This window comes from Strix aluco, chromosome 8 (genome assembly GCF_031877795.1).
Source record: "Strix aluco isolate bStrAlu1 chromosome 8, bStrAlu1.hap1, whole genome shotgun sequence".
Lineage (NCBI taxonomy): Eukaryota > Metazoa > Chordata > Aves > Strigiformes > Strigidae > Strix > Strix aluco.
This window is the reverse complement of record NC_133938.1, coordinates 6906418-6919228: the sequence shown is the minus strand read 5'-3', so window position 1 is coordinate 6919228 and position 12811 is coordinate 6906418. Positions and strand designations below refer to the sequence as shown.

The following is a 12811-nucleotide window of genomic DNA, read 5'->3' as shown; positions in this document are numbered from 1 at the left end:
TAAGTACAGCAAGTGTTACACAGAGCAGATCCCTCCCCCGCCCCTCCCTGGTCCTTTTGTCAATAACATAAAGACTGAAACACAAAAGGCACCAAGCAAGAACTTACTCTAACAGAACTTCAATATGACAAGACAGAGATCAGAAATTATTACAATGTTAAATATCATCCTAACAATCTGAACCATTATTTAAAATAATTTCTTAAAAAACAAATTTGGTGTTTGACTTCTCAGCAGTTACAAATCTGTAAAGGTTGAAATCAGCACTGCACATTGAGTTCATTTACAATGGTTTGAAAAAAACTGCAGCCTTTTATACATGGTTTATACAGGTTGCTTTGTGTGTATGTGTTCTTAAAAAAGTATCAAAACTGTAGAACTTTCAAATATATTTACATTCATCTGTTAGTTTCAGTGTTATCACATACAGCCTTTTCTCAGTTTTTTTCTTCATGCACACAGTGCATGGATTTGTAGAAACAGCTTCATACCTTATCATTTTTTCACTGCCTTAAAATCTAAAATTTGAATAGAAGGATGCTTGATTATTATGTATTGTCTATGCAGGCCAAGAAGTATTTTGAGAGTACGTATTGTGTTTGTAACGCATACTAGGTCTTTAGATACTTTCTTCCTTTTCTTAGTCAAGAATCAACTTCCAGCTCACATTAGACTGTGCATTTATTCTAAAAGAAAGAAAACCAAAAGGAAACCCCCCCCAAACCTATTCAGGCTGAGTTTCTTCTACTCACTTGAATACAAAAGCCTCGACTGACATAAGAACACTAGGAGGATTTCTCTCAGGTTTGGTACAGCTCAGGGAGGTGCTAGTCCATTACGCAGTAGTAGGTAAGTGTATTCACTTCCCATGGAATTCTCTGGGAAGTTGCAGGATGAGATGAGAAAAAACCCAGTGTTTTTTCTGCAAGGTGAGGATGACCCAGCCAAAGATATTGAGAAGGCTGTGAATTTTTCACCTCCTTGCCCAGTGCTCTGTGGTGTGGGAGATCTGCTACGGTGCAGGTTGTTCCATTGGCAGTAGTTTGGATGATAATTGCTGCACTTCAAAGAATTCTATATATGCTTAATTAACACACTGCCCCAGAGCATCTCCTGAATTTGGACTCTTAGCCAATATGAGTAGGGAAAAAAGGCAAGGAGAAAAGGAATTAACTTTTGTTACTGTGTTGGGTTTGTTTCCTGATGAACCAGGTGAGAGTGTTCACTTTGGGTGTATGGGAGTCTATGGCTACATCTTTGTTTCTACCAATTCTAAGCTAATTTGAGCGGTGCAAGATTCCCAGTGGGGAGAAGCATTTAGATTTACATTTACAAACAAACAACCTATATCAATTTTGTACCTGTAAAAAGCAACAATACAACACAAAAAACCTTGGTGCTGTAGGAGTTTCTCCTGACTAAAATGCTGTAAGCAATAGCTGTTCAGTTAAAAGCGCTGCAGAGGAATCCTTCTGGATAGGCTGGAAAAGGTAAAAACAACACTTACGAGCCAGTCTGGAAAACAGGAGCTCTGTACTTGGCAGCTGTCTTACCGTACAGCTTGCTCTTTCTTAGTGTCTTTAGATTTCAAAGCAAACTTCTCAAACATCCTGTCAAAATTCAATTATCCCTAATTTTCAGAAAGGTAGGCTAGTAGTTTTAAAATATATGTATATATTTTTATATATATGTATATATTTATATGCCTATATATCTATCTAGTCTAGATAGATATATACACAGATAATCTATGCACAGCAAGCCAAACATACAAAAAATAAATACTCTCACCCCTCTACTATATTTACAGAACAGATCTTATAATCCAGATTTTGTTAATAAATATTTCTAAACTGCCTGTACAGAATTTGTTTTACTTATGTTGATGGATAGCCACAAAGCATATTCAACATATTTACAAAATATCTATAAATATAGTCTTAAAATAAAGCAATAGCTACTGAACCTTCAGCCTGGCTGGTTATGTACATTGAGTTAGTAGCTCAGCTGTCGCTTATTCACTATCACAAATGGGTAGTGCAACAAGTTAAAATGTGTATAAAAGATTATACATACAAAACTCTCACATCCTTTGGATGTTTGCAGTTCATTATAACTTTGTGGTTACCCTTCTGCAACATAAATAACGATCAAAAAGAAGAAGCAGGTTCTGTGACCCAAAGCAAATTTGTTCAGTGTGTTGTTTGGAGCAGCAACTTCATCCTCATGGCAACCCATCGTCTTCTAAGCTTAACGCTACACGCTGTGAAGGAAAAAAACCAACACAATTGAGAAAATTTGTGGCTTGTGATACTGTTGCTAACTTGCATTTCTTGTTAAAAATCTCATTGTTGTCCCTAGCATATTGGTAACCAATCTATTTTATGCACTGATTTTCTTCCCCCAAATGAGGTCGCTCACTCGAGTGTTACTAAAGAGGTGTTGGAAGCTTAATCTTGCCAAGGCAAATTTCCTTAACTTCTTACAGAACCTCATTCACTGCTCCTTGTGAGGAATCTGACTCTTCTTTACACTCTTGTATTATAGAGAATACATTTTCCCTGGTTTGTAGAGAAACTCAAGTTATCCTTAGATAGTTTTAGACACTTGGTTGCAGCCTAAGAACAGATATAATAGAATCCAGTAGAGGGTAAGTGATCAGCTGTCACAGATTGAGCTCTTGAGGTAGCTAGCTTTACACTTGCTAGCTTATCAAGTATATTAATTAGGACAGTTAGTCTATTATTTGCACAGAATATCTTATTATATAGACCCCTCTATACAACTGCACGAGCTGCCTAGAAGTTTAGGCTTTGGCCTTGTCAATGATGATTAAAGAAGTTCTGTTTTTTGTCATTATATGGCAAATAACCAACGCTGTAATTGGCTGGAGATAATTCTGTATCTAAACTCTCAACAAAATTAATCTTCTCCGTCAGCAGTTTCCTCAGATACTTACTGCTGGGTAGACATGTCCAATTTGGGCAGTCCGCCCAATGTGGATTTCATCTTCATCTTCCTCTTCTGTTGTCTTCCTATACACTGGATTATCAAAATTCATGCTTTTAGTGTTCTTCCGTTTCCAGTTTCTCCAGATGAGGTATCCCCCCATGCACAGCAAGCCAATGACCACTGAGGAAAGGGGAAAGATAGGGCTGTTAGGCAGGCATGAATCTGCCAGGATGTTCCCCTGTAGATATCCATCCTAGTACCATTTTCTCGAAGGCAGCTACTTCTCCCCATTTCAGTGGTTCCTGTACTCTTTCCCACCCCCAACCCTGAAGAGTATTTACACTAGCATTTTGGTATCATCTCCTTCAAAGGTTAAATCACATCAGCTTACCGACAGGAATGACAATTCCAATAACAGCTGCTGTCACAGTTGAATCAAAGCCTTGGTCATTATTTGCATCTGTAATTACAGAAGTCATTCTCATCATTTAAGTCATTCGCTGGTTTTAAAGCCATATCTAAAGGATGTTTTATTTAGCAACCATGGTGTTCTGCCCATCAGAAAGCTTTTGTAATCAAAGAGTTTATGAGAAGTTTTGTAATAAAATTATTATGGAGAAGATAAAAAGCATCTACACACAAATCTGGGCTAAGCCGAGCTGTTTCTTCCTAGGAGCAATGAACAGCCTGGCCCTGAAGTGCTGCTGCTGCCCTCGCAGGACTGCAAACCACACCAGGAGAGCGTGGCCAGCTAAGGGAAGTGCCCAGTAGTACACTGTTACCAGGCAGAGGAGCTCTAACCAGAAATGAGGAACTGACTCTACTTGTGCCTCTAATTCTCAAGCACAAAAAAGGAAGCCAGTTTTAAAAAACTTGACATTTAACGGAAATTCCATGTGTTGATCAGGGGATGGTGAATAGTGCTCTTAAAAATTCACAGTAGGACACGGTCTAGTACTGACACGACGATTTGTTGAGCTGTCAGAAAAAGAATGTTGTTCAAAGCCATCTACACAGCTTTTTAATTAATTTTTTTTTTATTTACAGCTGAGTTAGTTAACACATATCACTCATTGCAGCAGTCTGCTTCAGCATGCAAAAACAACCCCAAAACTCGCTCCTGTACTTAAGAGAGGAAAAAACACACTTATAGGGGAAAATAAGAATAAAAATCAATATACCTGTCAAGTTACAGGCTTAAAAATGTTTGCTCTCAGCTCTTACGGGGGATTACTGTAGAAAACTTATTTTTGCTAAAATATCAGGAATTGAGAGAGGAGAAACTAACTGTAGTTTGTCTGTTGATACAGAAATTCATGCAACTTAAAAGGCAATTTATCCTTTTAAATACTTCCTGTGGCAGGCTGTTTGATTACATAGATATTTACTTAATAATAAGCCAGACTATTTCAAATGTGGACAATTAAAGCACCTTGTTTCCATGGCTTATTAAAAAGTTAATTATTGTATTTGAAAGAAATTTGCACAAACTTACAAGAATGAATTTTAGAATTGGATTCTGCTTTCCCCCGCGCAGTACAGAGTGTGCCGCATCACTATTCCTACAAACAGGAACTCTAGTCAAACAGGGATGGTTTATTTTTGCTTTCCAGATGCAATGGAAACTGCCTATTCTGCTCAGTGAAATGTTTAGGGAGAAAAAGTATTGTACTGTTTTTAAAGCAATCTAGAACTGCTTGAGGTCTTGAATGACAGTCCTGAAGAGTAAAGCCTTCTCTCTGGGCTAGAATTTATTCTTTTTTGGAAAAGCAGTTCAGTTTTTCTGCTTTTTAGATCTGCTTGGCAGCACGATGTAGAGGGATCAGCTGTTAGCACTGAGACGGCGTGTTGGTGTTCCATTACTCATTATGTAGGGTGAACTTGAGGAGAGCCCATTAGTGCTCTCCACTGGGATATGTTCCTGATATGTAATGCAAAACTTCAAACGTATGTCACAGATCAGGCCACATTAGCATGCAGAGCACAGCCATGCAAAACACATGCAGCTTGTCTTGGGCTGTAGCAATTCCAAACATCCAGCAGGGCTAAAGCTGGACAGGAGGCATTTTTCACCCGCAAGTTGTGCTGGATCACATTAATAATTAAACAATTAAAATAGGTGAAGTGCCAGTAAAAATCATATGCATTATGGTGTGCAGCACTACGAACAGCACTGAAGCTGAGATGAACTAGTATTAGGCATAAGGCAAGGACGAACTCTCATGGCCTTGCCTCTAGAGTCCATTTCAGGTGCTGGATGAAAACCTGATGCAAATCCCTCAACATCCCGAGCGACCAGAATCGCATCAGCCATCGTAACACAGATGGCTGCAGAAAGAGCACCTGACATCTCCCGCTGTGCAACAGGACGCGCCCGCATCTGACCCATTTATAACTGGGACGTTGGGTCAGATCTCCCAGCAGTGCATGAGTTTTTGTGATGTGGTATATATAGAAAAAGAAAAGAGGAATCTCATTCTCTTACAGTGCTGTGATAAATTGCTGTTTCCAGTGGTTATCTCAGAATCTATCAGGATGGACGTGGTGGAAGGTAAACGAAAACTTGGGGTGGTGATTGTAGCTTCTGGTACAGCTCTGGGGACGATGTCAGTGGTGTTACTGGCACTGCCGAGCACAGTTGCAGTGGTCGTGGTGGTGGCAGTACGGGATGCTGCGGTTGTAGAAACCAGTAGAGTAGTTGAAGTAGTTGGAAGATCTGAAAAGCAACAGCAACAATGAAATTTGGTTAAAGTAAGTACACAAAGCAAATCACAAATGGCGATATAAATCTGGGGAGGATTGTTATGTTTACTGATTAGAAGCAGAAACCAAATTCCAATTCTATTTACCAGGTAGTCAGACTATTGATAGTTCTCTGCCTAAAGCTACAGAAATGATCTCCTGAAATCAAGCTTTATTTATTAATAGTAATAAAGCATTCTGGATGGAAGGTAGTTAAGAAGTTCAAAAACTTGTGTCAGAAGATACTGGATTTGTACCAGGAACTGTTTGCATGTTAGGGAAAACTACACTGAAACCACTTGTCTCTTCAGGATATTATCAGCAATGACTGTGGCCTCTCCAGATCCAGTATCTATAGGGCAATAACATGGCAAATTTTAATGATGTATTGACAGTTCACAATTTGGACCTTATCCCTTTTTCCCCTCTTCCCACTCTATCTTTTTCTGCTTATGCTTTCAAAAATAAGCAAGCTTTCAGTAAAGGACAGCACAATGCTGTGTTCAAGGCAGCAAGCAGCGGCATACAAAAGCTAGTGTTTGGGTTCCACCATCAGGAAATATATTCACTGTAAGTGTGCTGGAATAGCAAACAGTGAGGTGCTTGTATTTACCTTTGTAGCATTTTTTCATGTCAGGACCCAGCCACATATTGTCAGGACAGGCACATGTATACTTGGGAGAATGGGGAGAGATCTGAGGCGCAGGAAGACACAAATACTCACAGCCTCCATTTGGTTGGGGGCTGAGCTCGCAGGAATCTGGAGCTGTTCAAGGACAGAAGAAGAGACAAGTTACTTTTCTAATTATTTATTTCTTATTCTTGGCAAAGAAATACCAGGTCCTCTAAGACGACTCTCTTCCACTCCCTATCTCAATCTTTACAGTTTGGAGTAGAGTAAAGCCTTACATACTACTATAAAAACTGCCCAAATATATAATGAATGGCAAGCATCACAGTGACGAGAGTAACTCACTGTTATCAAAGATGCTAATTAAACAGCTATTAACAAATTGCAGACTTGTCAATAAATGCTGCTGCTGCTGAATTAATTATGCAGGAACTTCAAACATTAGGCATTGATTTCCCATTATTAATTGGTCTTTCTCTCTCATCAAGAACCGTCAGGAAGCATTTCATTTACTAGCTCAAATAAACCTGATTTAGGGCCATGATACCCTGAGGATATGTCTTACCTTTGGGCTGCTTTAATTCATGAAATACCACGATGTCATGAGGATTATTGAGATTTTCTGCCAAAACGGAGATGTCCAAGCCATTCAGCCTGTTTGCACTGAAGATTGCTTCGTTCTCCAGGTCAGTCCAGAACACTCTGTCCTGTAGGAAACGCACAGGATTTCTGCCCTGGCCCTGCTCAAACCCAACTCAGGTTGGATTAAACTCCAGCAGTCACAAAGTCAATGCACTGTGTTCCTACCTTGGGGCATCTTTGGTTCATGCTACTTTTATCTGCAGCTTTTTTTCTGTTTTGGACACTCTCATTTCTAATATTCAAAAGCACAGCAATCCTGTATGCTTATAAAGTGCTTAGTAATTCTGAGTAGCTATGAGACTGAGATGAGGGAGCAGAAATTTGGTTAAGTACAGAAGATTTGCATTCATTCTGTTCCTGAACCTTTTTTTTTTTTTTTAAAAAACAGGGTAGATCATGAGCAGAACCAAAGGGCCACGGCAGAAACTCTTCTTATCTCTGATTTTTTTAATCTTTTCCAAAGATAAGACCTGCATTAAACAGGTATCTATGAAGAGGCCAGTGCCTAGAGCACACCTGGAAAATGAGTATCGACTTCTCTTTTTTATTAGTATCTTTTGCATGGCATAGTATGATTGAAGATGCAAAATAACTGGTCAAGGAAATACACGGGAATTGCAGTTATCAAACAGTATTTAGTTGCTCGGTCAACTACGTATGCTGCTGTCTGCAGCAAATGCCTGTATTTCAGTAGGAGGGCCACGGTGCTGGAGAACAAGGGCAAATTATCAAAAGCAAAAGGGTTGTCTGTTATTCTAACCAGCCATTCAGATGACGAAGGGTGTACAGAGGTTTAAATAACCCAAGAGATCCTTCCAAACACGGCTGATGAGGATAAAACAAAAGAGCAGCAATGTCTTGAGGAAACCCGCACCCAAAATCAGATGCCCAGATATCACACACATCGCATGGGAGTAAGGGTTGTAGGGAAGAGGGTTTTGCTGAGTCAAAAGCCAACCCAGTGAAGTGAGAAGAAAGGAGGCCGACACACACCTTGACAGGGGGCCAGCCACACACCTTTCTGCTATAGCTTCCTTAGAGTGAGGTGCCAAAATTGAAGCTTTTGTTCCTGTAATCATTTAAACAATCACAGAAAGGAGCGTAGCTCCAAGAGAGAAGACTTCACTGCCCCAGGCTAGTGACACTTGGCAATCCTGTGCCAGGGGAGGAGGAGTTGAAAAGCTGGATTGTCTCTCTGCTTCCATCCAGGCAAAGTCTCCCATAGCCCTGGAGTGCTCCTGAGATAGGATGGGGGATGCAGGTTCGAACACATGCTTTAGATTTTAAGCATGAGATACAAACTGCATGGAAGCTGTGAGCCCTGGGCCCTCCCAGGGTAGCTGTGTATAAACTAATGGCAGAAATGTGGATTCCCATTTATGTAGTAATTTCTGCAGATCTCAGCAGCTCTTAGTTCTTCCCCTGATGACATTTGAGGGTCCGAACTGTACTACTGCATTAATTACTGCACTGCTTTTAGTAAGGCTCCAGTGTGACACTGAATGGTACAAGAGTACTCAATCTACAAGACTAATCAGGTTTTTGATGGAACATACTCAAGTAGGAGCTGGAAGCCTTTGTGAAAACAGGCTTATGTCTTTGTAGGATCAGAGCTGTAATGTTGGGGACAGGGAGGTTCCTCTGATGGATGGCAGGGCTTGTGTGTCATAACTGGAGCAGTTCAGCCTGAACGAGAATGATCTGCTGACCCTTTCAGAACGAGGTGAAGGCCAAGTCCCCAGGCTCAGCCAAGCACTGGTGCGCAGTGACTGCAGGGGGAGCCCCGCCAGCGCCTTGCTGGCACAGATAGTCCCAGCAGAAGCCTTGAGGCTCCTGAGACAGCGGAAAAATGTTTCTGAGGACACTTCTGCAGATGCTGGGATGAACAACGGAAACAACCAGCTAAAGCAGCAAAATTCAAGGGGCTGTCCTCCCCTGAGGGTTCCGTTGGCACCAAAAAACGCAACACAAGCATGCAGAGATGGTGTGAAACAAAGCTGAGAGCAGCAGAGTGCTCCGCTGCAGGCTGAGAGGCTGCTCAGAGCCCACGTCCAACTTCCAAAGGAAAAGACATTGCAGTGTCACTCGCGGTGACTGTCCCAGCTGCTGATCACAGTAAGTGGCTTCCCCCTTCCCTTGCTGACAGTTCTGGCCTTTGTACAGTTGGCTCAATTCAAATCAAGGCAAACCCACTGCCCATTTTCCCATTCTGCGGGAGGCGTTACGCAGGGCACCACCGGCCCCTCACAGATGCACTGCTCCTGTATTAGGCAAAAGCATGAGACAACGCACTGCTCCTGATTAAGGGCTTTAGAAAACAATTTTCCCTGCTGAACCCACACCAGGTTAATCGGTTTCTATAGCAGCGAACGCCCTCGCTGAGCTTTCTGTGCTATGCAAAAGGCAGAGCTTTTAATCAAGAGCAGCTCTGAGACCTCTTGCAGTCTCCAGTCTGTTCCGCATCCGTTTTTGACTCTTACCTCAAACACTGCTAAGCCGAAAGGATGGCTCAGATCATCAACAGAAGAGATCAGAACTTTTCTGTTGCTGCCATTGAAATCAATGCAGGACAGTGAATGCAATTTGGAGTCTACCCAGTAGAGACGCTGATTCAGCAAATCTGAGAAGTGAAACACAATGAAGCAAAATTACACACAGCTCCTGCAACATTCTTTCTCTTGCCCAGCATGTTTTTCCTGCTGGCAGCATGACTAATCTCTTTACTAATGGGCCTTTTTTTTTTTAACATTACTTCTGATTTTGAATCAGTGCCCAGATACGCTGGGATAAGACCCTATAAATAAGATTAAAAAGGAGGAACATTCTGTTGTGCGTGGGTGGGGAGCGCCTGACTGACAGCTTTGTACAATGAGGTTCTTTTGTTACCAGGAGGAGCAGGCCAGCAGCAGTTTGGGCTTCCCAGAGTCACTCCCTCAGTGCCTGAGCAAGAAGCTTCATCCACCGCAAGGCTGTACAGTCCTTGGCCTCTTGCTGGAGAACGACGACTGTGATTCACATGAAACACCTCTCTGAAGGAGCTGTGCCATTTACACATTTTCAGTGAATAAGACTCCTGGGTCCAGAACCCCTTCCCTGTGCTGTGGGAATGCTGGTGGTGGGGACACTCCTACCACAACCAGGGAGGTTTTGGGGAGGGTGCAGGTAAGAGTGGGAGGGCAGGATCCAATGTTACTTAGAATGCTAAGCACTGAATTTCTCTTCCTGGGGCAAACTCACTCATTTTGGATGAGATTCACCAAACAGAATGCAAGTGGATGAGTGCCAACACAAAACAAGTTCTGTAATTAAACAAGTCATTAATTAATTTTTTAATTACTAAAGGATAACATTATTTGTTCGCAGCAGTAGCACTTCAACACTACGCAATGGTAGCAGCATTTTCTCCTACATCCTTGTCATCATGGCCAGAGTTTTCAAATATAAAACCAAGCAGATGACCTCACATCTGCATGGTGTTAACCACATACGCTGTCACTCCAGAGGCGGCTGGCCCCTGCTGCCCCTGTGAGGGTGGGAAACCTCCCTTCCACTCCTGCAACTTGGTGTGGCAGCGAGAATGACCACAGCCCTCTGTGTGCCAGCAGGATGCAGGATAGGGACTGAGATGGGTTCTGTCTCACCACCCCCACGCAGAGCAGCTGGGCAGGCATGTCGACGGGCAACGGGGCTCTGCAGGCCCTGTCTCTTCCCTCAATGTACCATGTGTTAATCAGTCCAGTGAAGCACTTTGACACTGCTTCTGAGACGGGTCCCGGTCCAGAGCACTAGCACTGAGGACTCTTGATGCTTCCTGGACTTCCAAAGGGCTGTTGCAGTTCGGCATCCTCCCCCAAAATTTCCCTTTGCCTTAAGGCACACCTGAAAGCAGCGCATAGCTCCCGCAGTATGAGGTTCTGACCACAGCGAGACTTACTGCCTATGCTTGCTACTGAAATAAAATTGCTTGTGTTGGTGAACAGTGACAGAGTATTTCCAGGATTTTTGTGCACAGGTGCCATTGCACATTTACAATTTTGTTTTCCTATTTAACAATAAAAATAAATTTATGTCAGACACAGTGGCTGCTGTAGCTGTAACCTGGGCACTTACCAAGCGTGATGCCATTTGGCCACTCAATGTTGTCAGTCACTAGCACCCGCCGCCCCACGCCATTCAGGCCGGCTTTCTCGATCTTAGCTTTGTCTCCCCAGTCAGACCAGTACATGAACCTGAAAGACAGATGCAAAAAACCAGTAAATTTGACTCTAATGTAAGAAATCTGCACTACTAATCAGAGTAGGAGATGCACTGTTGTCTCCTTATTATAGCAAAGCCCCTCAGCCACTTCAGTTAATTCCGATATGCACCTCCATAGACTGTCCCACCACAAAACTGGCAAAATCTCATTGTGGTAACCCCAGGCAGACTATCTCCAGGTGTGTCTGCTAGGTACGTAGACTTCACTTATCCAAGTAGCCCATACACGTCAGACAGACTACTTCATTTCCCAGCACAACCTGGACCAGCTCAGGCCCATCGACCACATGACCTGACTGATTATTTCTGAAAATAATTTTCAGAACTTTAACAGCAGTGGCCTTGCAAAGAGCTACTTGAACCACCTCAGCAGTCCTGTTTAAGTTCAATGGATCTTAAAGGGCACCTGAAGTCTTGATGAGATGAGAACCTCCCACAAGTTTGTCAGAGAGACAGAAGGAATACTGGAACATCTTTGTTGGTGAAGGGAGCGTTTGTTATCTTTACACCTACCTCCGTGTGGGATCAAGAGCAATGGCTCTTGGCTCACTGAGGTCACTGTTGAAAAGTGTTCTCCTCCTGCTTCCATCTGCAGTGGCCACTGAGATGGTCTTGTTTCCAGAATCTGTCCAGTAGATATTCTTATGAACCCAGTCTATGGCCAGTCCTTCGGGAGAGTTCAGCTGGCTGTCTATCAAAATCACCTGCTCAGCTGTGTCACTCGCTTTGTCTATGTAGGCACTGCAAAGACAGGACTGGTCACTGCACTGACACACAGCTCAGACGTGCTCGGTGTTGGACCTCAGCTGAATGCCCCGGCAGCACCACTGCAACCCCACGGAAAGAGAGTACACACGTGGCAGCGTGACTGACCTGGAAGCCCTTATAGCTGCATGCTGCGACCTTCCGCTTTCTCCTACAACTTGTTCTTATTTCCCTACATCTGGATGGCAGGCACTTCCAGAATAGAGAACTGTCATTTTATTTTTCTACCTGCTTCCTGCTGTAACTGCACAATTCAGCAAAACATTTGACTTCAGGCATGTTAACTTCAGTAGCATCAGTTCATGGGATTTAGGGACATTAGAAATATAATCTCCAGTGCTCTGCTGAACAGAGTTGAATTTAGCATGCAAATAAATGTGCTTAAATGTATTGCAGAATTAGGACCTATGTAACTAATTATGATTCATCAAAGGAATTAATAGAGCTGTACTAATTTGGCAAGTGATCTCGTTAGATACAAAGAAAATGTTCACTAAATATCAGTGGCAGCCTCAAAATCTTTCAAAACGCTAACGAAAGGCAGCAAACTCCACGTGGATGTTTCATAAATAACTCAGTGTTGCTCCTGCGAGCACACAGGCTGATTCTGCCCTGTTGCCCCTGCACTGGTATCACTTGCACTGAGTGAACTGAAATAGAGTTATTCTGAGTTTGCATCAGTGTTTCTAAGAGCTTAAGTCTGGCTCTTAGAATAACTTGCTACATCTTAAAAAATTTACAAAACAGCAGACAGTTTCCGCCCCACCTGAACATCTGAAACTGCAAGATGGTTCACATCTCCTGTTCCCGGGCCATCCTGCC

At 42.6% G+C, this 12811-nt stretch overlaps 1 protein-coding gene across 1 annotated transcript in view; it reads right to left on the bottom strand.

Moving 5' to 3' along the window:
• Positions 1–103: 103 nt before the first annotated feature.
• LRP8 (LDL receptor related protein 8) overlaps positions 104–12811 on the bottom strand; it is a 192524-nt gene continuing 179816 nt past the window's right edge. Inside the window, exons 11-19 of the mRNA XM_074831993.1 lie at positions 11738–11965; positions 11078–11196; positions 9448–9587; positions 6891–7032; positions 6308–6460; positions 5438–5668; positions 3344–3412; positions 2960–3132; positions 104–2263 (exon numbers count right to left, since the gene is read on the bottom strand). Of these exons, the coding sequence (XP_074688094.1) occupies positions 2225–2263; positions 2960–3132; positions 3344–3412; positions 5438–5668; positions 6308–6460; positions 6891–7032; positions 9448–9587; positions 11078–11196; positions 11738–11965 (1294 nt within the window). The 3' untranslated portion in view covers positions 104–2224. The remainder of the gene's footprint in view (positions 2264–2959; positions 3133–3343; positions 3413–5437; positions 5669–6307; positions 6461–6890; positions 7033–9447; positions 9588–11077; positions 11197–11737; positions 11966–12811) is intronic.